At 40.0% G+C, this 26,211-nt stretch overlaps 1 protein-coding gene across 1 annotated transcript in view; it reads left to right on the top strand.

Moving 5' to 3' along the window:
- FKBP1B (FK506 binding protein 1B) overlaps positions 1-26,211 on the top strand; it is a 49,389-nt gene that overhangs the window by 3,528 nt on the left and 19,650 nt on the right. The window contains exon 3 of the mRNA XM_026846436.1: positions 2,299-2,346. Coding sequence (XP_026702237.1) covers positions 2,299-2,346 — 48 coding nt within the window. The remainder of the gene's footprint in view (positions 1-2,298; positions 2,347-26,211) is intronic.

Below are 26,211 nucleotides of genomic sequence, written 5' to 3'. Positions count from 1 at the left end.
GCCGGGAGCGCGCCCCGCCGCAAACTTTCCCCGGTTCCTCGCCCGGCTTCGCCGGGGGCCACCGGCCGTTTGTGTCCGCATCCCTCCCGGCGCGGCCGCCCGCCTCCTCCCGGGTAAACGGGTGGTGCTGGCCAGGGCTGCGGGGCAGCGCGGGTGGCGGTACCCGCTGCTTGGCGCAGACTCTCCTCTCCAGAGCCCATTCGTCTTGTTATGCTCTTCCGTGGCCTTACGATCTCATTTCATAAGGTTTTGGGGTTTTTTTCTAAGAGGACGTCATTTCTAACATACAGCCGTATGTATCTCTCTAATAGGCCAGATTCATCCTTGGCTGATACACAACCGTAAATAATTTGTTCAAGTCGATCTCAGCTTAACTTTCTTGGCCCAGTATCTTTTCTTTCTTTGTGTATGCTTTGAAATTGGCTTCTTCCTCTGTGCTGTTTAGCTCTGGGGATCGAATTCTTCTCTTGGTTGCACAGACGTAAAAGCAGAGCACTTATGTGGGTATAAGTAACATTGTTGGGTAGCGGGTAGAAAGAAGGGTGGAACTTAACCATATAATGCTACTTTCTACCTATTAAATATATCAAGGCTGTCTTTGTAAGCAATATGCCATTCCAAATAAGTTTATATGGATTAGTTCTCTTGGTTGCAAGTCTTAATCAAAATCAGCTGACTTTAAACACTGTCTTAAAACCACAGCTAGTCAGTGGTCTTGAGAATCTCTGCTTTTAATTCAGCTTTGATGTGAATTTATGTAGCTTCATTGACTTTGCTGGTGTTCTACTCGCACAACAGAGTATGTGTCAGCAAGGTCTGACACTCCTTTTCTCAGATCTCTGTATAATAATGCATCATTTGACTAATACCTGTTTTGCCAAGGGTAGGATTCATCTCGCGTAACTTCTCAGGTTAGGTGGCTAGTCTAAAGCAGTTTTCTAGTTTTGGGTTGTTTTTTTTTTTTTCTGTAGTCTTCTCCAGAGAATAATTCATCGCATCTTTCTCTGGATAGTCTGGGTTTTTCTCAAAGCACTGCTAATTCTCCTCTGTCAATAGGGGAAGCCCGGGAGACTGGCATGTGATAGTTGCCAGTGTTTTAGATGGCTGAAGTTAAATGAGATGAATCTCACTTCAGAGTTACAGTGATTCCCTGACTGGATACCTATTGTGATGTGCTTTATGCAGCCCACAGCTAGAGGTACTGCAGCCAAATATGAGGTGGTGAACAAGGCTGTTCAGATGATGCTTGGAAGAACCATCTTCTCAATTTCATCTTGTAAATCTCAGTTCATTTTATTAGCCTGCCCTCATGCCATTTACTGCTCATGGTGGTTTTGGCATATAAGCCCTATAGTTTATATGTTACTTAATGTTTTATACCCTGTGATTAACCCTCTACTGCATAAGTTACCATGTTAATTCAGACTAAACCGACCAGAAAGCCAACTAAGATATGAGCTTCTGTTTCTATCTGAATCTCCAGTTTCTAGCTTTCTGGCAAGGATGTTCCTTAGTAATTCGTCTCATTCATACTTTTAAGTTCTTCTGAGCCTGGGCTCTCCCCTGGCCAACATTACTTGAGAAATCAAGGTTAGCTGTTTTAATATGCCAGTGGCACCTAACTGAGACTGGAAAATCTTCCCCTAGTTTTTAGTGCCTTTGGCAGTACCTAGAACAGGCAAAATGTAAATGGTAATTTTGTCTTCCAGTTGAAAGAAAATAGTTTAAGCCTTCTTTTTCTTTCAGTATGAAAATTTTAGGAAGCTCTTACAAGAAATCAGTGTATCACAGCTTTAGTGTTGCCGGATGCTACAATATTAAGCTGCCATTGTATGTAAAAATATTTTAAAACCTTTCCCGGCTAATTAAAGATGCCCTTGTTAGAGCTGTCTTGAGTAAAAGGCATTAGAAATGTGAATACAAATGGAATTTTTTCACAATGTCAAATGAAGACTTTATTTGAAAAAATTTAACAAAAACATTCTGAGAATTTCAGTGCTGTAATCTGTGAAATTTTGACTGTCGTTTTGCACTTACAGAATGTAAATGCCTATATAATGCCCACATATATAGGGAAAAATATGTAAGGAAGATATTATTTGGTCTCACAACTAAATAGGGGTCAAGCTGGGACCTTCTACCCTAGACCATATGCATTCCTGTCTTGCATATTAGTGATTTGATAAAACATAGTCAATACAAATCTCGGTCTGACATTTTCCTCTTAAAAGATAAACCTGCCTAGCCATACAGATTAATCAGAGAAAATAAAAGAATAACCTTTTATAATTTTAACAGGACGGACATTTCCAAAGAAGGGTCAGACATGTGTGGTGCACTACACAGGTAAGGCATGTTCTAAATATTCTCTCAATACCAACTGCCTTGTGTCCAAGAGTGATTTGCCATTTCAAGTGTGTTTGTTGTATTTATTGTTTTGTTCTGTCACTCATATATTCTGATGGACTTCCTGAATATTTCACTTCAAACTGAGCAGTTCAGGCTACAGTGTCTAGTTGTGCATGCTAGTAGATCTGCCAAGTGCAGCATTCGGTGGTGAGAGGTTAACAGATGAAGCTGTGGACCTGATTCTTTAAGCCATTGTACTAGCTAATGAAATCCAGCATCAAACAGAGAAAATGCTGGGTTCATATTTTTCCAGCCTCTGATCTTGATACAGATAATTAATGATTGTATATATCTTAAAAGCATGGTCTGTGTATTGGCAGTAAAATTCATTCCAGATTGAAGAGATCAATGCAAGGTCTATTTAACATGTGCTTTATAGACTTATATGAATCTTAAGTGGAGAGTTGGTTAATGGAGCTGTTTATGCTGCACCTTTGTGCATAGGGAAAATGTCCTTTAAATCAGTTTATAATGTTATGTTTTGTACATAGTTATGTAAATTGTCAAAAGATGCAAAGACCTCTGCAGTCCAAGTCCCCAGCTGGGAACGTCACATCAAGACCTGCCATTTTATGTGATCTTTTCCTTAAGAAGACAATACATAGGTGATGTGAGGATTGACAGTGATGGATCTGGGCCTAGATCTGTGAATGCTTTCCTCTAGCGTTCAGTATTATAAGAAAGTTCTCACTGGTAACTGTTGCTTTCTTTCAGTTTTTTACTTGGTTCTGTAGCTCACGGCTGCATCAAGGTGGGAACATTTTTCAGTAAATATAGCTAATAAAGTAAACCTATTTGTATTTTCAAGAAGCTTTTTGATATAGTTTCAGTAATATCACTCTTCAAAAGGTTATATGGAAGTTAGTACACTGGCTTGGGATATAGGATGCCTTGGTTTAAGCTCCTACACATTTGTGTATTCAAAGTATTTTGATCTGATGAGGATTTCCAGTTTGAATCAGAAGTAGTTAAACACATGGGTCTCCCATGTCAGTCTCGGCTCTTACAGACGTTCCTCTGTAACTTAGATCTGAAAATAGATGTTTTGAAACTATTTTTGTAAAGATGCCGAAAGATATGTTTCTGTTCCGGTCCAAACTTCAAAAGTTTCTATGAAATAAAATTGTCACCTCCCACCCACAGTTAGTTCAAGATAAATTTGTATGTCTGAACTGAAATAGGCAAAAAAATTTGAGACCAGTGGATCCCACAAAGTACAATTTTGCTGGATAACTTCAGAGAGGGTGTAAACAGTAAATGTGGAAAGATAATAAGATACTGCATACTCTTATTGATATTAGATGCCATCTTAGATGAGGCTATCATAAGCTGTCTTTGACATAAAAGACTGTATGAAAACTCATTAAATCAGTCTCCAGTGTAAACTGTGCTTTTTCCATATATCTTGTTATTGGTGCTGTGCAACCTCTCTAACTCCCAGGTTAGAACAGATATCAGAAAAAGCTCATTGCCTCAGTTCCAGTGCTGTTGAAATGTCTAAGCAGACTGTGCTGGTAATATTTTTAAAGGGAGCCCATAGTTTGTGGATTAAGTGTTTTCTTCCGGTGGTCTGTAAAGCGTGTGGGAAAGATGACATATGAATGTCAAGTTTTAAATTAAAACCATTTTATCTGAATACGGTATAACTTGTTTTTATACTGATGCAATTCCGGGTATCTCTGGGATTCATCTTGAAATGATCTGTCTTATATTTGTGGTCTTACTAGGCCTCACTATACTTAATGCTCATCCTCACCATGCTCCTGAGTCCTGCTTTAGGAAGTGGATAGCTAAGTTAGAGATGTCCATCCACATAGATATCCAGAACATCTGTCTTGTCACATAAAATGGGAGTTAGGAAAAATTAAGACATGTAGGTTCAAGGAAATGATCCAGAAATAATTAAAAAAAAAAAAAAAAGTTGCTTAATACTGAGAGCATGTAAAGCTTACAAATTGTCTCCAAGTTCAGCCTGTGTGTCACTCAGGAGCTAGGCACAGATACCTGTAGGGAAGTGTTGTAGTCTGGGAAGTGAGGGAACCATGCACTGACTGGGCTCAACCATGATCTAGAGACCACCTGGATCCCCAGAAAAGCCTAACGGCACTGGAGTGCTCTGAGCACATCCAGCATCAAGCTTGGCAGAGACTGTCACTTCCAGTCAAAAACACAGCCTGTGGGAGCCCACTTTATGTATAATAACCAAACAGTTGTTCCAGACGTGGCGAACCTATCCTTAGTTGCCTTTTCCAACAGAAGAGGGTCATCCCACTATTTGCCACATCCTTAACTGCAACCATTTTTTTCTTGGGGAGGGAAGAAGCTGAAATTTCCTGCTTCTTCCAGTTTAGTTTGGGACATTCAGCAGTGAAGAATGCAGGAGCCATGGGCAAGAAAAGGAGCAGCAAAAGGTTGAGTAATTGGTACAGGCACTCACACAGGAGTGTTGAAGGAGTTGTATTCCAGTCCCTGCCTTCAGGAATTAAATATTTTTTTTTTTTTTTTTTTAATCCAATGATTTTACCATACGGTGGTGCCTAGTCTTGACATCTTGGTAGGTCATTTAACTTCTTGTGGTGGCCCTTCCGCTGTCACACCAAAGCACACACTGTGTGGCAATACAGCTCCTTAGCACAAACATGGTTGGTTCCATGATTCCCTGAAGGGCTAGTTTTTGCCCATGAATAGAAAAAACATTGCCTGTCCACTAATTATTAACGTCTCAAGAGTTTCCAGCAAGGAGGAGGAAGAGACTAGAAGGGGCTTGCTTCTGCCCAGATCAAGTTAGGAATTTTTAAGGAGACTCAAAGAAGGAGTGGGCTGTGGGCTCTGTCTTACTTTCCTGTCTTGCCTTCCCTCATAGATGTGCATTTACCATGTGATAGGGTGATGATGGCTGAGAGCATGGACAGGAGGGGACTGCTGGCACCACAGGAGTAAAAGGCCTGTAGCTTGCTTCTGAAGCATCTTTGGGAGAAAGGTTTTTAGGAGCAAGCTGTCTGTATGAGTTGTCCTGGCAGTCCATGCAGGAGAAGTTCAGAGAGGGCCGAAGGCTGGTATCCTAGGCATCTGGCAGAACTTTATAGAGTCCTGTCTGCTCATCCTCCAGGATCTTATAATCCATGCTTTGCCAAGGCAGGGATTCAGCAGGGTAGTTTCTAGTCTGACGACCCTACATGTTGCAGAGAAGTGGGAAGTGAGAACTGGAATCTCCTCAAAATGAAGGAGAACTGTGATCAAGTTTTACACTTCTGCTGTCAGCACTCCAGCTATTAGGCTGTTATATGTGGCAGCTTTGCATCTTTCTCTCCTTGTTCAAATAGATGCATAATCTCAGGAGCAGACTTTGTGGCTTGATTCCCAAATGTGTTGTGATGCTTTAATGGACAGACCTAAGTTCCAGTGGCAGCAGGAGTTAAGGTGCAACCTCACTGGGGAACAGTATAGAAAGAACCTCAAAGTTTAAGCAAATTTTTTTTTTCTTCCTTTAAGGAGTAGTTCTTGGCTGCTTTACTGTTAGAGCAGGATTTTTGGATTACCCTTTAGAAGTACCTAATTGCCCTTTCTATCTACATAAGACGCCTTAGTGCCTAACTTTGGTACTGTAAATCACCTGCTAATTTTTCAGCTTTGCACAGCCTGAGTTAAGTACACAAATAGATGCAGCAGATCATTGCAGAAGATTAGATAGGAGGACTGTGATAGAACATGAAACTGAGTCCTGACCTTAGTATATGATAGAAGAATGTGGTCAGATCCCCGTATGTTTTATTTTTGTTAAGAAATATAACAAATATAATAATTTCTTATCATCCAACATCAATGTTGTGTCTCAAAAGTTACCTGACACAATATTAAAGTAATGGGATTAATAGATAAGGTAGTGCTCTGGCACTGAAATGCATTTCCAGCAGCAGTGGTTTATGTCATGTTTTTGTCAGAGATTTCATTGAGCAAGCTTCTGAAAGCCTTTGGCAATCTGCTTACTCCTTCTGTTTTCCATCTGCAAAATGATAGTTGTACTTCGTCTGCCTTGTGTAGATAGATTGCAAGCAATTTGAGATATGAACTGCCTCCTTCTTCAGGCCTAACGTAATGATGTCCTAATCTTGATTGGGTCTTCAGGTTACATTATAGTACTGATAGTAATACGAGTAAACAAATTAGTGTCATTAGTCCTGGAGTGTATCAACAGAACTGAGGTGTTTTCTGCAGTTTTGTTTCACGTGATTTAAATTTGTTGACTCTGGCAATGGGGAATTAGCAGTGCAAAATGTTCAAAGATTTATGAAGGTGATACGAAATGTGACTTTCAATTAGAAATGCCCCAGAACAAAACCTTTGCTGAGGTTATGAATGTTCTGTCTAGACACTGTGGGGTAAAACTTGCACTCTGGGGAAGCTGAATCCTATTCCTGGCTCTCCTGCTGGATGATGGTTTGCTCTCAAACAAGCTTTGTGTATACTGGTCCCAAATCTGCTCTTTAAATAGTGAGAGGGCAGCTTTTTTTCCAGGTTATTCAGTGCTGAATTATTGTGTTGTCCCATGTAGCTTGTAGCAGTGCTGAATCCTTAACCTCTTCATCTTTCTCCCTGGACACTTGTAAATCTGCGATAATAATACAATTACCCTTTTTAAGGAACTGATGGTGTTCAGTATTTGTAGTGTGCTGGAATAGATTTGTTTGAGTGAAACTATAAAGGCACATTAAATCATTAATTACTTAGTAAATTGGACTTCCACAAAAGATTTTTCCATAGAGTTTTTAGGCTAGGGCAATGGCCACAAAAATGCATAGAATGGAATGGAATGGAATAGAATAGAATTTCAGTTGAAAGAAACCTACGACAATCATCCAGTCCAACTGCCTGACCAATTCAGGGCTGACCAAAAGTTAAGGCATGTTATTAAGGGCATTGTCCAAATGCCTCTTAAACACTGACAGGCTTGGGCCATCAAGCACCTCTCCAAGAAGCCCGTTCCAGTGTTTGACCATCCTCTCAGTAAAGAAAGGCTTCCTAATTACCAGTCTAAACCACCCCAGTGCAGTTTTAAACCCGTACTATGAGTCCTGTCACTGGATAACAGGGAGAAGAGATCAGCACCTCTCTCTCCACTTCAGTATTTCAATACCAAGAAGTTGATTGTTTTTTTAAATGCTTAAAGTGCAGTTCCCTATTGAAATAAATGAATACTACTCCATTTATTTCAGCTGAGCTGTAAAAGTTCATTCAGTTTAGGAAGCAGACCTTTATTTAAAGCAGAACAAATGATTAATTGTTCTTTTCCTGGTGATCTGAGGACCAACTCCTGTCACCTTCTTTCCCTGAGTATTACCAACATTACTGTATATTGTTTCTTTAGCTTTGGCAGTGGTGTAGTGTTGAGAGTTATGGCTGTGTCCGTGATGTTGAAAGTATTTTTTTTTAACCTTTTTTATAACAAAAGCATACTGCATAGATGCAGATGAACAGTAATTTATAGAATATGCTTGATTTATCACTATTAAAAAAAAAATCTGTTTAACACAATACAAATATAATACAATTCTCTTGAAATAACTTTTGCCAAAAAGAGAACAGTCTGCCTATTTTTCTTGGATCAAAATCAACTCAGTCTTAAGTGTATGTAGTAATAGCCAGAGATTTGTCTATACCAACATACTTTCAAGAAGACTAACGTAAATTCAGAATAACTTTGCAGAGTGTCATATATTTGTCTGTGAGCCTCAGTATCTGCATGACTGGATGTACATTAGCTTCATGTGAGAGCACTTTGTGCCAGGAGAGTCCAGGAATATTTTATTTCTCTGGTCGCGCTTTCAGAAACATCTGTACCACTTCGGCGGGAGCTGTGCATGTGTATCTGAGAGGAAAATTGAACTGAGTAAGGAATTAAATCAAAATTCTTTGTCTCCAGGAAGCTGTCTAGCTGGGTTTGGAAAAGGATAGTGAACACTCCAATTAGAGTTATCATTAATAAGAATTGTGTTGTAACAGACATTATAATTGAGCTTGAATTATAGCCAAATAAATCTTGCTTACCTAGAAAGAACTTAAATTGTTTTATCGAGCATGTTCCCAAGATATGTTATACCAGGAGAGTGTGATGTCTGCCCATCTTTTGGGGTCTGCCAATTTTCTTCATTTTTTTTTTTTCATTTTTTCTTCAAATTGCCCTGGTTTGAAAGGATGAAAGCCTTTTTCTTCTATGGAGATCTTGGTGGCAGCTAAGCACTTACAAGTATCCTTTTTCTTTGCTGAATCATAACTGCAAAAAGTAGCTCTAGTCCTTGCTGAAGAATGTGGTCTTTTGCTGCCCCTCAGAAACAATTTCCAAGTCTTAAAACTCTCTGGATAAAAGGAGTAAAATTCTAATCTTTGCTTATTTAATGTATATTGGTTACCTCTGGAAGTATTTTAGTGGTGACTTCAGGCTGATAGTGATCAGAGTCCAGAAGCAAAAGTTCAAGAAGAGATTTCTCCTACGCATTTTGCTGCCAGCTTAATGACTGATTTCAAGTATATTACTTGCTCTTTCATTTATAAATTTGACAGAAAAAGGGGGCTGTGCCTTTCAAAATTGTCATGAAATTAATGTTTGCAAGTACTATGAGACTTGCTGTAAGAAGAGGCTATTGATGTGAAAAAAATGATTTGATGAATAAAAAAGGTTTAGAGGTTAGTATGGAAAAAATCTATCAGCTTCAGACGCTGAATTAGTGAGTTTAAATTGAACATACCAGATTGTTCCCTGATGGAAAAGGATCAGTGTAATAAACATAGCCTCGAGTTTCCCAGTTGCTTCTCCTTTGCACTGAACGTTGCATTGCTGTGTACTGTGCCCATCATTTTCACTGAAATTACTTGTGGCATTAGATGCTATTTAATGTGGGTAAGTGAAACAGAAAAGGAGCTTGAAATTATCCAACTCAACCTCAGCTGAGAAGCAACGGTTTGACTAAGAATTGGAAGTCTCTCCCCTTGAAGGTGGTCTCCATGGCATTGAGGTGTTATTTGGACAGCTGCTAATACGCTTTGTGCAAAGAAAGGGAAGACTTCAGGACTATCTGTAAACACTGTCTTATGTTCATTTAGGAAAAAGACAGGATGAGTTTGTTTCTTGCAGAGTAAAGATGGTTATAAAGAGATTTCTTCAAGATAACATACACAGGCACTTTTTCCCCTGACAGAGACTTCTCTGTCAGTATGAAACATGTTGAATGATTTGGTGACTGTCAGGTTTGATTTTGGAGCACCTGCTAACCTCTACAGGATTTCATTCCACAGAGGGATTGTAGCATCGTGCTCCCTTCGTGTTGTGCATAGAAATGAAACTGCTTACAAATAATTAAACCTCACAAAAGCCTTAAAGAACTGGATTTCAAGGTATTAAAAAAAAAAAAAAAAAGTTCACAAAGTAGATTATGTAAAGTACCAGAGAACTAATAGCCTCTGTTCATCAAGTTTTTAAAAGCTCAGAACTGATCCAAAATAGTTCCATCTTTTAAAAAATTAGACTGCTGTTTTCAAACACTTTGCATTTGTTTTCAGTGATCCCACTGTGCCACTCTACCTACTTACCCCTCATACATATATTTAAGGAATAGGACCTGAAAGGGTTGCATCGATTTTTGATCGCTAGCATTCCAGGTCCTCACAAAAATGACATGGTTTTGTAATAGTTTATGCCCCTCCCAAAATTCAAAGAATTGCTGAAACAACTCTGCAGAGAATAGTATTTGTTAGTTTAAAATGTTCACATGGTTACTACATCAGCTAAATGAGAAACTCTCAGCTGGCACCAGTGATAGGCTTGTCTCCCTTTATTGACAAAATAGAACTGATATCACTGTATTTACCTAATTAAGAACTCTAAATTGAGAGCTTAGTTACCTTAGGCTCCCTAGATAGTTAGCTTTTGGATACGCCTCTCTCTTCATTAGATAAAGACCTTAATATGGCTCCTAAGGTAACTCAGCTAAGCAGGGTTTGGGGAAGGGATGGTGTTTTCTGAACTAGACAAGGTGCAGTATCATCTCTCTGCAGTGGATGCTTGGCAGCCACGTTTCAGGTGCATCCCCCGAGCAGTCGCTGTGTGGCCGGAGATCTCTGCAGGCTTATGATCTTCAGAGCTCATTGGGTTGGTCCTAGTGCTGCCGTGATGTGTGTGGGAGATTCCTGGGGAGGACCATTGCCAGGGAGCTCATACAGTGCCCGTCTTTTGGCGCTGGTAAGCAATTGAATGGGCAGCCTTGGAGGAGACACACAGTGCTGTGGGAAGCAGCGAGTCGGCGTTGGCATGAGTTCTGCTGAGTCTTGCTGAACCAGCGCCAGGGGGCTGCTTGGGGGCTTTATATTGAAAGCAACATCTCTCAATTGAGATATATTATGTAGCTTTAGTTACTCAAGAGCATTGTAAATCTTACTTAATTTTTTTTCACAAGAGTGCTGGCTGAAGAAGTTTGTACTCCCTTGCACATCACTCATTGTGAGGGATCTTAAATGTAGACATGGTGTCATCAGGCAGAGCCAGTGGATCTTTATAGCTGAGGCAGCAGCAGATCCATGCAGTCAGGCAGTGTAGTCCCTTATCTCCCGTCCAACATCCTGGGTCTTCTAAAACTCTGTTACAGCAGTGGTTTTGAGGCATATTTGATTTGTAGCTCTCCATCTGTCTCTACTTATGCTATCCCAAGTCTGGTTTCCCCTTCCAGATCTTTTCCTCTTAATCCTGCATAGTTACTGGTTCTCAGTTGTCTCTTGCTGCTCTAATTCACTTCCCTTTGCACATTTAATGATGCAACTACCTTGATTTAGCAAGATCATCTTCTTTTATTCTGTTCTCCGTGAGAAACTGAAGACTTCTGGTTTGGTAAGGGTGGTTTCCTCCTGAACAGAGGAAAAGATCTAACACTTAATTAGTTCATTTTCCAATGTATGACTGCTACAAACCCCCTGATGCATTGGTTCTGTCCAGTTTTAAATGACCAAAGTGATAATGCTGTTTTGCTACTTCCAAAGCCATTGAAGTTCCTGCTGTTGCAACAGTAAAAGTAGCAGTTTTCTGTTGAAATTCTTTACCCTACATTAGGAAAAAAACCAAAACAAAAAAACACCAAAACCAAACTACAAAACTAACGAGTGGTTGTTTGGAAATATTGTGTTGTATTTATGGGAATTTATATTTTCATTCTTTGTGGATAAATTTCTATTTATGTTATAAGCAGGGATTTCCAGGAAGAGAGGAGGGCCTTGTACTTAGCCATATTATAGGGTGCATAAAAGAAAACAGAAGATGAGTCACACAGTGGACAAGTTCCTCAGGCATCACCTTGAAGTGCTGCCATTTCCAGACTGGAATGTACAATTTTCAGCCTGAAGAAACGAAGTAAATTTTTGTTGTGAAAACTGTAATTTTGGTGGAAAAGCCTTTCCTACGAATTTTATTTTGAAGGTTGAGGAACTGAGACTGAAATTCATAGACTAGCTGTCAACTCTGTATTGTAGAATTACAGAATGTTTTGGGTTGGAAGGGACCCTAAAGATCATCTAGTTACAACCCCCCTGCCATGGGCAGGGACACCTTCCACTAGCCCAGGTTGCCCAAAGCCCCGTCCAACCTGGCCTTGAACCCTTCCAGGGAGGGGGCAGCCACAGCTTCTCTGGGCAGCCTGTACCAGGGCCTCACCACCCTCATCATGAGGAATTTCTTCCTTATATCTAATCTAAACCTACTGTCTTTCAGTTAAAAAACTGTCGCCCCTTCTACCGTCACTATAGGCCTTGGTAAAAAGTTTCTCTCCGTCTTTCTTATAAGCCCTCTTGAAATATTGAAACTGCAATAACATCTCCCTGAGCCTTCTCCAGGCTTGAACAACCACAACTCTCTCAGCCTTTCCTCATAGGAGAGTTGTTCTAGTCCTCTGACCATTTTCATGGCCCTCCTCTGGACCCGCTCTAACAGGTCCAGGTCTTTCCTGTACTGGGGACCCCAGAACTGGATGCAGTACTCCATCCAGATGAGGATCTCATGAGAGCAGCATAGAGAGAGAAAATCACCTTCCTTGACCTGCTGGCCACACTTCTTATGATGAATCCCAGAGTACCACTAGTTTTCTGGACTGCGAGTGCACAATGTCAGCTCATGCCCAATTTTTCATCCACCAGTATCCCCAGATCCTTCTCCGTAGGGCTGCTCTCAATCCATTCATTCCTGTCTATTGATATTGGGGATTGTCCTGACCCTTGCACTTGGCCTTGCTCAGCTTCACATGGGGTTCACATGGGCTCTCTCCTCAAGCCTGTCAAGGTCCCTCCAGATGGCATCGCTTCCCTCAAGCGAATCAGCTGCACCACTTGGCTTGATGTCATCCATGAACTTGCAGAGGGTGCACTGAATCCCACTGTCAATGTCATTAATAAAGATATTTAAGAGTACCAGTCCCACTATGGACCACTTGTTACTCATCTCCATTTGGACATTGAGCCGTTGAACGCCTGTCTTTTGATGTGGCCATCTGGATTCAGCCAATTCCTTATCCATCAAATCCATACCTCTCCAATTTAATGACAAGAATGTTGTGTGGGACCGTGTTAAAGGCCTTACAGAAGTCAAGATAGATTACATGAGTTGCTTTTCCTTTATCCACCACTGCAGTCATTCCATCATAGAAGGCCATCAGGTTAGTCATATTGGTCTGAGCTGAAGTATTGTACATTAAGCAAAATTTATGGCAATATTTAAGGTTGTGAATCTGAGAATCTCAGGCTTATCTTCAGTTGTAATCTGAATTAAGTTTTACATGGTTTCTGCCCATTTTCATTATAAGGCAAAATATTTTTTTCTTACTAGGAAGTTATTCTGTCTGACCCTGCTGTAACCCTTTCTTGCCTTTCTTGCTTGAAACTTATACTACATAGTGGCCACCTTACTACATGTGTGCAGCCACATTGGGAGCAACCAGCTGTAGTTTGCAGTACCTCTGTACCTGACCACACACATTTAAACTACCTTTTCCTGTCTGGATCTCGAAGGACCTTTTATATCTGAATGCTGGAGAATTCCAGAGCCTGTAAATATAAGAACAGGTGTTGAAAAGGCATTAGAAGAGGATGGAAATGCCTCATTAAAAAATGGTCCTTACCTGTGCCATTGACTTGTTCTATGTGAAACCATTTATATAGCTCATCACCTTTTCAACATTTATTCCAATTCCTGGATGGGAGTGTAGGAGTTTTAAATGCTTATGAGTCAAATGCAGATTCAGGATTGATACAGTCATGAAGAACTGCTGTCATTAATCCCCTCTGGACAACTTAAAAAGTTGAGTCTGTTCAAAGTGCTACACCCTTCATTCATAAATCCCTTTGGAAAGGGAAGAGCAGTGTTTACTCACCTTGGAAAGACAGGGAAATTCAGAAGGGAAGTTTGTCCAGGGAACACAGTAAGCCTCTGATAAAGCTGGGGGTAGAAATTTATGTGCTTTTAAAGTCCTTACCTATTATATTTACCTATCTATTTATCTATTACATCACCAGCCTATGTATTTTTATACATATATATATATATATATATATATATAATATAGGCTGTATCAACTCTGTGGAAGAGCTGTTTCTTTTTTCCAGACCTCAGAAGTGTTTAACTTCTGAGAACAAACTATTCAAATTAAGATGAATGGTGGAAAATCACGTAGTACTTTAGTTTTTATTAGGTTTTCTGTCTTTCTCTAACCAGTGCTGATTTGATTGGTTATATAAGCATTATAAACAGATTAAGGGCTCAATCCTTCTCTGTTGTAAAGAATAATAGGGGATTTGATTGTAATGATTCACTATTTCAATAAAGTAACTAAAGCTTGCAATACATTGATTGACTAAAACTGCAGAGCCTTTTCTGAAATGCCTTCCTAAGGCTTGTTATCATAGCACATTCAAAGATCCTCTTCAGATGCAAAAGTTTCTAAAGCATTTGTAAGAACAATATCAAACAAAGTAGACTGGACCTCAGAGAGCTTGTAGCCATAAACACAGGCGTCAGGAGATGGAGAGCTGAGAAATTATTTGCCTTGCAGAAAAGAAGAGCAATGAAATCTTGGGCTGGGATTTTTCCCTGCATGAGCGTGGGAAGAAACATTGACTGACTGCAAAATTCCTCCATACTGTAATGGAGTTATACAACCTGTAATCTTTCTATTATTCAGTCTGTCACCATAGGACCGGCCCATTTACAAAGCATTTAAATGATGACAGCTGTATTAGGCAGTACAGGACATGGTTAGCCATTGTGTTCATGGAAGACAGTGAGATAAGAATAGCTCCTAGTCTTCAGTACTTGCCACATCTACTTTAGATTTCAGACACCTCTGTGCGTTTTGTGGACAAGTAGCTGCGTTGAAAAAGTGGGGTGTGCTGGGGCAATAGTTATCTTTAGCTCTTATTTTTCCCTTGCGAAAGTGATGTACAATACAGGCCAAGGGGGTGTCAGCTGACAAAAGCCAGACAAATGTGAAGTGTTCCCTGGATTTGATGTCAAGGAGCTTGCCATCCAAGAGAAACCAGACATTGTCATGAATGAATGAAAGATAGAATATCCCCATGTGCCCTTCCACTGCACCCTCCTGTTACTCTCTTACTATGTGTAAGACCACCCTTCTAGTTTTTCTTCCATACTTCAACAAGTTGTAACAGACTCTTAGAAAAAAATTTTAGTCCCGTTTGTTTAGTCGTATGCAAGTTTTATTACAGTTTTCAGTGTTACTAGTCATGCAGCTTCTAAGCACGTTCTAGCATTACATTAAATGACAGGACTTGTTTTCTGATTGCATCCTCAGAGGATGAAGCAGTGAAGAGTTTTAACACATCCCAAAGAACACGTGAGTGCAGCCCACATTTGAAAATGTTTCTTGTTCTGCAGCATAACTTGCTCGTCATAGGCACCAAAGTGAATAGGTAGGGCTGAAACAGGCGATGCAGAAACCTGCCCAGCTATTTCCTCCTGCCTTTGCACCACTCCATCCTGTGCATAGAAATGTTGCAGTGGCTGCACTGTGAACTGGGCTGAAAATCTGACATGAATGAAAAACAAGTTGGGGAAGGAGGGAGGAAGTGGTTGTGAAGGACAGCAGGACAACAGGGTGATGGAAAGAGCAACAGCAACGCTTGTAATTCAGCATTGCTGCAGGTCCAGAGTTTTGCAGTGATGTGGGGAACCAAGGCATTAAGGTGGTTGTAGAGAAGAGAGAAGGTGACTTGCCTGTGGGAGTGAGGGGGAATATTTATTTCTGTTTCCTTCTCTCACTTTTGACCTGTCAGACTTCCCAGTAGTGTCCAGTCTGGGGACCTTCCCATAGCACACTCGCAATCTCTCTATTGCAATAATGTACTGGAACGAATTTATCTTTTTAGCAGGCTTCATATATGAAATTCTGCTGTGGTGAGGACTATCTAGTGGTGCTATTATTTGTTTATACAATTAATCTCAGAATAGATTTGGTTTTGACTTTTTTTTTCCCCCAAAAAAAGAAGACAAAAAAATTCCTACTTGAGTCTCTGGACTAAAGCACATTTTTGGTGTACAGTTTTTTAGTGGGTGGGTAGACAATGATTTCAGGGCTGAGATTATGGTTCACAATGAGAGCATTTTACCTTGAATAGTCAGACAAGATATACACAGGGAAAGAATTATTGTTATTAATATGTTTATTAGTAGAGTGTACATGACTTTGTTTAAAGGAAGCATTCTTGCCCTTCTACTGAATGATTGCAAATTTCATGCCTTTATAATTAGCTTCTTATCAGAAAATAAATCAATGTCACTAGCCAAGGTAACATCTGAACATGACTTGCATAAATCTGTCACTGAGCAGGATTCATCGGAACTGCATTTGTTCTTGATCAAGGAGCAGTAACAACTTGCATGTGATAAGTCCTACCAGTGTGAAGTATTTAAAGTGTGTGTCCCCCCCACCTTACTGTGAAATACTGGCAGTGCTGCACAAGATGATCCACCTACTTTTTTCCCCCCCACAAAATATTCATGGCTCTTAGATTTAAAAGTCAAGAAATTCTGTTTTGCTGAACCTTTCTTTACTGCTCCTCGTGAAGCAGTGTTTGCTAATTTTGAAATGCTTCTCTTGGCTGAGCTGAGTGAGGATGGACTCAATGACTGCCCCTGCATATGAGGAAGATATTTAGGACTTTTTTGTAGTGGGAAGTGACAACTCATGCAGAGTCTTCTATCTGCTGTTTGCCAAAGAGCTGGGGAGACAACTTAGAAAAAAATTAAATCAGGATGCCAAATACTTTTAAACTGTGGTGTGTATCCTATACAACAGAATATTGTATTAGCCTAAATATGGGATCAGCATTTATATATTTAAGGTGGGTTAGTGTGGATTCTTACGATTTGTTTTCCTGCTCTTGGTTTTAATTGAGTAAGTCATCCCTAATACAGGTGTATGTAGTGTACTCTTGGAAGTATGAAGGTCTTAGATCATAATGTTAAAAATCTCAGGTCAAAGTGAGTGGGGTTTTTTTAGTATTCAAAACATTTTAAGATAAATTCTCATTCTTGTTTTTACTCAGTATCGCAGTTCGGAAATTTATTGTGTTGTATTGTACCTTGTTCATCAAGTCTTTCTTATTTGTGTTTTTGGTCGGTTATAGTGGCAAAATTCTGATTTTGGGGTAGGATAGAGTAGAATAGGATAGAACAGACAAGAAGTAAAATAGACTGTTTCAGTTGGAAGGGACCTACAAGGATCATCCAGTCCAACTGCCTGACCACTTCAAGGCTGACCAAAACTTAAAGCATGTTGTTAAGAGCATTGTCCAAATGCCTTTTAAACACTGACAGGCAATTTCAGGGTTATGGATAGCAAATGTTGTCAAGGCGGCTCTCTAGCAGTAGGTATACAGATGACTGGACAATATTTCTATATGATCATAAGGTCTGCCATCATGATCTGCAAGGAATTCATGCTACTTTGAATAATAAACTAAAAAAGATACAAAATAAACATGCCAGTGGATGTAAAATCGGCTTTTTGAGTAGAGGACTTTCCAGTAGGCCTTAAAATGGACTGGTGTTAGCTCCACTGTGACATTTTTATCAGTAGAGAAAGATAGCAAGGTGATAAGAATTAACAAATATATCCTAAATAAAGGGTCTCATCCCGTAGATCATTGATACAGAGTAATAGGGATCACTGTGTAAAATGGTTAGAAGTCAATAATACACTTCAGTTTCTGTAATACCCTTTATGAAGTCGTAGGTGGAATAACAAAGAATGAAGCCTGTGCTTATGGATAGGAGGACTTTGTCATGCAAAGCAGTGACTCTGAAAAAGATCTGGGGAGTAGTGGTTGATTATCAACAGAACACAAGCTCCAGAGCTGTTCTTTAGCCAAAAAGCTGACTGCAATCCATGAATGTATAAACAGGAGCACTGAGGAAAAGGGGGGAGGTCGAGAGGCTGCACACTACTATGGCTGTTTCAAAACCAGTGTGCTCAGTTTTGTAGCTCACAATGCTGGAGGTGGTGGAAGTACTGAGGAACCTTCCTGAACATGAAATGCTTGATTTGTTCAGCAGAGGTTAAGGGATGCTTTGGTACCTACATGTGGAACAAAAAAATTGATAGGACAATTGAATTGGTCTATTAGTTCACCAAGATACATTAAGATATCATAGCTGGAAAGTGAAATTTTACAAATTCATCTTAAAATATGGAATACATTTGAACTGGAAATACTGATTTATAAATGAACACCAATCAATAATTGCAGTCAGTTCATCGCCCCGAGAAATCTTTAAATCAGCTCTTAATTCAAACAGGAATTATTTAGTGCAAATCCTACAGCTTGCATTGAAGTAGGCAGTCAGATGAAGAGATTGCAAGGATCACTTCTGGCATATAAGTGTGTTAATTAATAGTTTTGTCATGTAGTTTGGAAGCTCTGGTTACGTGCTTGTTCAGTGGTCTTTTCCTCATGTAAACTAGTCCTGGAGGTTTCAGATCTTTCCTAGATTCATAGTTTTTAGGGCTGGGATGGCAATTAGTCTGACTTCCCGCGTACCAGTGTTTGAGCTTGAACTCCTTTGCTTCCCTAGGTTTAATGACATCAATTATTTTTCTTTTGCATTTCATTTTTTGTGTGTCCATATCTTTGATATGTGTTTGTGTATAGATATGCATGAAAACTAAAAATGGGGTAGATCAAAATGTTACCTGCTTTTTCAACTTTTTGGGGTTTGTGATGGTCAGATAAATGCTCTGCCACAGGTGGAGTACACTGACATCAGAGGACAGTCAGCATTTTGTAGGAGATGCTCCATATTGTGAAAAATGAGCTGGTACAGGGCTCTGAAACTATTTATATCCACTTGCGTTCTGATTACCGGCTTGCATTGGGCATCCTTAGAATTGGTCACTTCTCCAAAAAGTAATCAGACCATATTAAAAGGTGATTAACAAAATGATTAATCAGTTATGGAACATAATATCACATTTCATTCAAAATAATTTTCCATGCCTAGCCAGCGGCCTTAATTATTTTTTTACACTGCTTTGGTTGATATGATTTTTATTAGATAGTGCTTGCTGTGTATGAAAAACAAAATAGTCTCATCAAAACAGATGAGTATTTGACTTAAAGATACATCTTTGATGTGGGGATTACTGGGCAGAAACCTTTGATCAGTGCTGTGAATCTGACCAGATAGCTGTAAGAGCTCTTTCTATAAAAGCAGGTGAGTGTTAGAAATCCCTAGCAGAAGACAGCAGTATCTACAAGAAGGGAGGCTTTTCATCATGATCTGCAATGCACAGAAATATTTGCAGCTCAGAAAGATTGACAAGCCAGTGTGCTGTTCAGGGTAACAAAAGCTGTTTGCATAAATCCCCTTGTAGTCATCATGTCTCATTTAACTGACATACCACTAGTTTGCTTTTCTCGAAAAACTTTGAGTATTCTGGAAAACTCTGCATTATCAATTTAGTACAGGCAAAGCAAGTTTCTGCAGCAGGTATTTTCAGGAGCTAAGTACTGGCCATTTGAAGCCCTGTCCCACCTTCAGCTCTGCCCTGTTTTGCAGCAGAACTGCTTGACTCTCTGCTGTGTGCTCCCACTCGCAGGGCGTGCGGTTGTGTGGTTCTGTACGTTGCACGCACATCAGAACTGTATCGCGTTACAAGAAAACCCTACGTTGGCAAACAGCATTCACAGTTTGTGCTTTAAGCATACCTCAAGGACATCTGTGTATGGTAAAAATAAAAATAGCCACACTGGAAAGCACATGGAAAAATTCTTTAGAGAGTGACTGTAAAATAAAATAATCCCGTCTAAAAATATGATGTGTACCTAGCACAGAAATTAACCTTGATTTTAAAGTCCCGCTAACACTGGAAGTGGTTTGGGGACAAATCCTGGGGCCACCGGAGGACCTGTGATATGACTACACTAAGGTGCAGGCAGAGACAGATGGAGCCACAACGTGACTGGGGGCTGTGTGGACACACTGGAAGCCTGGGATTGCCCACACGTCCTTGGGCAGTGCAAGTGGGGCAGTTGGTGCATGACAGTACTGAGCACCTTGGTATCATGGATATTACATAAAATAATAGATGGCGGGATAGACTGGCAGCTGATGTTTTGGTAAAATACAGCTTTATCCCATAGACGGTTTGAATATAAGACTTTTCACTTGATTTTGTAATAGTTTTGTTCTGTTAAGTAGAAAATGATACCTTCTTTGTGTATTTTCTAGAGGGAATTGCCTAGTGATCAAACTAAATATATAGCAAAACCTTTGTGAAAGACATTAAAATTCTCTTCTCTGTGAATATCACACAGCAGTAACTCTCAAATATAAATCCACCTGTAGCCCTGATTTTGCCGTGCACCAATCATATGTATTTTATTCTTGAAGTATATATTCATCATTATTTTCAATACAATGCAGCTAGTCGTTACGTGTGTTACAGTAACCCCTGGAGGTCCCACTAGAGGGTTTCATCATGCTACGCACAACTGACATAATGATGTTAATTTTATTGAGTGTATTTGGTTCCCTGTACCCCAGTGTTCATGATTCATCATTTCTTTTGTCAGTGAATAGTGAGATAATGAGAGAGCAGGTTGACAAGGGCAGAAATAAATTTAGGTTTAAAACGATGGATGTGCCTTGTGAGCAAGTTCAGCCAAGTAGGACCTCAGTCTGTTCCATGGGAATTACCAGGTCAAAACTGACTCAGAATTAGTATTTATGAATACTCTATCAAAATGTAAGCATGAATAATGATAAATTATTTATTAATACACATATTAACTGGTATTTTTCACTACCCAATATTTCTTAAAATATCTACACACCGAAGTTGAGAAGAACAATACTTTAAATATCATCAGATCAGAATTATGGCTGCCTGCTGTGATGCAGTGTATTTTTTTCATACCAGATAATAAAAATACATGTTTTGTACTATGTGGACATGATAAAATTTGCAATGTTCTTGCATGTCCACTTCCTCGCTTTTAAGAGTTGGGGCTTTTTAAGTGATAAATGTCGTGCATGTTTTTCACACAGCATTGCAGCTTAGCGAGTTGAACTTTTTAAATGAGATGTTTAGGTTTGGAGTGATGGTAATTACTGTAACTTTGTGACTGGGGAGAAATTAAGAAGGTATTTAGAGCTGAAAAGGTTTTAAGATAATTTAGTTGAAATCAAAGGAGTCAGATGCCCAGATGCATTTGAAATGCCCACAGTATGACTATTGCACCTTTATATGCCTAATTATCTTCAATTTATCTGCCCTTTATGCTGTGTTTACATGCAAAACCTCTGCCATTTGTAGCTAGTGTGTTTTCTGGTAGGAATATGTAGATATATTTGATGTGAGGACTGCAGAGGTATTGAGAGAAAGTTGTATCTTCAACCAACATTTCTCTATCCTGATAGGCATGACATTTTAAATCTGATTAATTTACACTGCATTTTGTATACTTTTGCAGTTAAAAGAAGATTGTCTGCTGCTTATGAAAGGCACTAAGTGTTTCTCAGCTTTTACTGGGCTTTTGATGTTATGAGTCATAGAGACAGGGGAGTATAAAACATTTCTGGCCACATTAAATGAAGATTGGTCCCATTTGGCTTGCAATTTTAAGTACTTATTAGTTTATTTAATAAAGATTTTGACTGCCTTTTATTATGTATTTGTGTGTGATTCACAGGCTTAGGAGACATGGCATGTTCAGCCTCTAGCTTGAGAGGATCTGTGTCGGAGACAAGCACGTTCTGGTTCTTGAACACCACCCCAGGCCGTGTCTACATTACAGCTGACAAGGGCTGGGTGCAGGACAGTTGTGTGAGCCACCACTTCTGATCACAGCCTTGCCCTGCAGGCACTCTACAGACTGCCCGGTCGGGTGTGCTAAGGTGCCTGGCAGAATATTAAACTGCCAGACAGGCTTAGACATAGAGTCCCTTGGGCTGTGCCTGGGGTTGCACTTGTAGTTTCACTGTCTGAATATAGAGTAAGTCTGATCCAGAGGGCAGCCTTTGGATGACCCCGGCATGCAATGTGGAAATACCCATAGTCTCAGAGCACAGCCAGCTCTCTAAGCTGGAAAGTTAGGTCGAAGACATGGCTACGAAGGAGGGAGAGAAAGAGAGAGCAATTTCAGCTGAGGAAACATCCATGACCTCGACATGCCCCAGCCATGATTTTGTAGCTCTCCACTGGTGATAATCCATGTTGGCTCAGACCCCAGCTGGGATCAGACAGGTCAGCTCCTGCTTAGACATTTCTGACTGGGGAACAGAAACAGCTCAAACCAGAAGAATAATGAAAAGTTTTAGGATTAGTCTGAGAACAGTTACATTTGTCTTGGCAGTAGCAAAGCTACACACACATGCAGCATTTGGGAGCTGCTTCCTCACGGCACCACGTAAGATGCTCACGGAGCAGCATCCAGGCTGCATGTCAGAGCATTCGCTTGACTTGCAAATCTAAGCGTGGCTCTGGAGCCAACCACAGGGCTGGCTACTTGGCCTCACTGGGCAGCTTATTGCTTCTTTTATTTACTCTTACTTCAGGCAGACTGAGAGCCTGATGACAAGAATGTCCAGTGCATGATTTTGCTGCTGCAGATGGTCAGGACATGCCCATCTAATTTCTTGCATGTAAGGGCCAGAAGGGGGGAAAGCAAGGTATTTAATGAGCACTGCAGAGTAGTCACAAGGAACATCGTCCCGGTACTCTGCAATGTAATGTGAGAGGCACACAAGGTAAACAGTGTTTTATCTATGAGAACACAGGGTTGTGTTTGCTTTATGGGTCTTCTTAGGGCTACATAGGAAGAAAGTTTCTCTACCTCTTGCAGACTGCATGTTGCTGCAGTTTGTGAGATTTGTAGGGTTACATTACTGATTTTATTTTCTTAGGAGAAAAGGTAAATAGAAAATTATTCACCCTGGCATGCATTGGACATCAGGACTCCTGTATGAAAGCTCAAGGTTACTGAGAAACAGAAGATATTTCATTATTTAACCTCCCACTGAAAAGATTTGTTTAATTCTTTATTACGTAACTGCTTTTTCAGAAAATTTCTGTATTTTTCCATGCATCTCTGTTTCCAGTTATTCTAGTAAACATGGGTGTGTAGAAAGAAGGGGAATAATTGCTTTTTAAGTGGTTGAAAATAATGCAAATAAACCCCTGTAATCAGATGCTACAGGATGTAGCTGTTCATTTCAAGGTCCTTTTTGCTAAAGATCTATCCTGCAGTGATCAACCAGTGACAGTTCTTGGACTTCAGGCATAAATATTCAGGAAGGCAAAGCTGTGGAGATCTTCAGATCAAATTTATCCACAGCAATTTTAAGGGTGGAGTGACAAGTTCAGCTCTGGAAAAATAAGGAATGAGCTATCCAATTATCACAACTAAACAACCATTTTCATGATCCTTTGGTTGATTTCCATGCAGGTGCTTTTGGACAAAGTTCTGCTCTCAACCATTCCCCCTCCTACTGTAGATGTTCCCACCATTATTTTTTTAATAGCATCATCATTGTTTCTGGGAACACAGAAAAGATAATTTGATTATGTTTGTATCATAGCATCATTCAAGAGCTCTGTTGTGCTTAACTCTGCAAAAAACAGATTAAGAGAAACTCTCATTCCCAGACAGCTAAGAAAGGTGAACAACAAAGAACACTGGAGGACAGGACCCAGTCAGATATGCACGTATACATTACTATTATACTGACTTTCTATTTTCAAAGGTAAATAAAGTAAGAAACATCTCTCAGCCAAATCATCCATTTAATAACTCATTTTTCTGTAATGTTAGGGCACGTTTGGGTGTTGAGGAGAGATGCTTATAGAGGGAGGTGGCCTCGGAGAGATGCTCAGAGACAAAGAGAACAGTCAGGGCATGGAGCACAAGAGTCAACACCTCTAGGTCTCCAAATCATTGTTTGTTTTGAACGTGGTTTAGCCCTCTGGCAGCCTTGCCAGTGCTCACTTCAGAGAGAGGTGGTTATACTGTAGTATGTACAGTATGACTACACTGCTATTAATACACCCCCAGGGAAAGGGAGGATGTGCATGGTACAGTACATGTGAAAAGACATCTTGTGCTGGCGGCATCGTCACTGAGTCATTCCATCCCGTCTGCGGCTGTGGGGAGCAGTCACTCCAGGGCCAGAAAGCCGCCACGGGCTAATCGTTATAATAAGCACTTCGGGCAAAGTCTGGCTCCCCCCATTTAGTCTCCCTCCACTTTAGGTCTGTAAATATTTGTCCTGTCCACATCTATTGTTGGCACAGACACATCAGGAGAAAGTTCTCTTAAGCCTTTGCTTGCATATTTGGCTTTGGGCCAGCAAAAGTTAAACCCGATCATCTTAGCCTCTTACTGCCCCTATTAATTCTTTTTTTTTTTTTTCCCCCATAGTAAATGATGACTCTTTTCAAGATGAGCCGGAATTTCCTAGGGGTAGGTTGGCACTCCCCCAAGACATACGCATTTAATAGCATGTGCTGGTGCAAGTAAACAGCAGGATAGAGAGTTTTTTCTTTCTTTTGTACACACTATCCAATTTGTTCCTTGGCACTTTCCCCACTCATAGGGAAGGATGGCTGTCTCTGTATACAAGCCAGAGTTTGATTCATTTATTTTTTGCCTTCCTTCCTCTAGCTGTCTGTAGCAGTCACACCAAATTTCCAAAAATGAAGGTGTTAATACAAGTATCGCTTACTGCCCCTCCTGCAACATGTATGCCACTGTTATTTCCAAGTTACCCAAAATGAAAAAAGCGATTTGGATGAGTCAGGGAGTCTGCCCTGAGTCAGACTGTTTAACGTAGGAGTGTCTCAGGGTCATGCATTTTTCTATTAATATAGGGTCAAACTTGAGCAGGGAGCTCTGGTTTGATTTACCTATTTTTAGCAAAGTCACACCAATGCAGCAAAACCAGCCAAACTAAACCTGGCTCAGTTTGCTTAGAATTTGTGTGAACAAAAAAAAAGCCCAAAACAATCATTATCTTAAGGTAATGAGACTTACTCATCTAATTCTGTGCTCAGCTAACATACTAGTCTGTATGTCTGTAGTGGGAAGTTTTATACAATGTCCTTTATTCTTGCAGTCCCCAACTGATACGACCATCTAGCATCAGATGTTCTGCTTTTGCCGTGGAAAGTGTTGAGATCTAACTATTTTCATGTCTCGTACACAGGTCTTTTTTTTTCTTTTTTTTTTTTTTTTTCTTCATACAAATTAAACCACAAAGACCTCTTGAATTCAGGTCTTTTCAAAGTCTGTATGCAAGGACACTAAGAGAGGCTATATCATTTCTCCTTCCTACCCTCTCAGAAGGCTCTTGATGCAAGGACAAATGAAGAAGGAGTTTGGATCCAGGTGTGCTTGTTCATTACTGTTAAAAAGTGGTTGTGAGTAAAAATTCTCACTGTATCTTTTGTGATGCCACCAAGGTTTATTAGTCCGGGGTCCAACAGAATAAATCCATGTTAGAAAAAGTGACTGGAGCAAGGATTAAAACGTACTAATTTTCTTGCTTCCGTGAAGGCAAATTATCTTTAAACACAGTGAATGAAGAAAAAAAAAATATAGCAAGAAATTGAGCAGAGTATCTATGGAGCTAGGGAAACAGTGCCTAGGAGAGTAGAAAATGGTTATAGGAAAGTGTATGGTGGAAAAAAACATGTATCCCAAGTCTCATATCTCAGGAATGGCTCAGTGAGAATTTGTCCTCAGCTGGAACAAGCTAGCATTGCTCTATTGACCTTTTTGAGGTTCAACTGATTTACCACAGCTTAAAATCTGACCTTTTCTGTCCAGATAGCAAGGTGGCATAGAACTGGGAGAGACTGGAGCAACACTTCCTAATCTCCATGAAAGCTTCTGAAGCAGATAAAAGGGTAGTGCTTCTGCACTGCATTCTTTAACACTCAGCAGAGCAAGCAGGATGTTGAAGTTGTTCTGAATGAGATCAAAACAAGGTTTAGAAGTTCTTGTAACCTTAAAAATACAGGTGATGCTGATTTGAGTTCTCTTCTGAGACCTTAAATGATTGAGATGTAAGCAACCAAACTGAGATGTTGTCCAATGCACTTAGTCTGGTAGCACTGTCACCACAAAGACAGAAATAAAGATCCTATCTGGGCACCAGCCTAAAATGGTTCTATGGACTGTTAAACAAATTAGGGATCAGATAATGTGTTCTCCCAGTCACTGGGACAAAATCTGTCTGCCTTAGAGTAAAAACATACG

Source organism: Athene cunicularia (assembly GCF_003259725.1).
Source record: "Athene cunicularia isolate RWA chromosome 3 unlocalized genomic scaffold, athCun1 chr3_part1, whole genome shotgun sequence".
In the NCBI taxonomy this organism is placed as follows: domain Eukaryota; kingdom Metazoa; phylum Chordata; class Aves; order Strigiformes; family Strigidae; genus Athene; species Athene cunicularia.
This window is presented reverse-complemented; position numbering and strand designations above follow the sequence as displayed.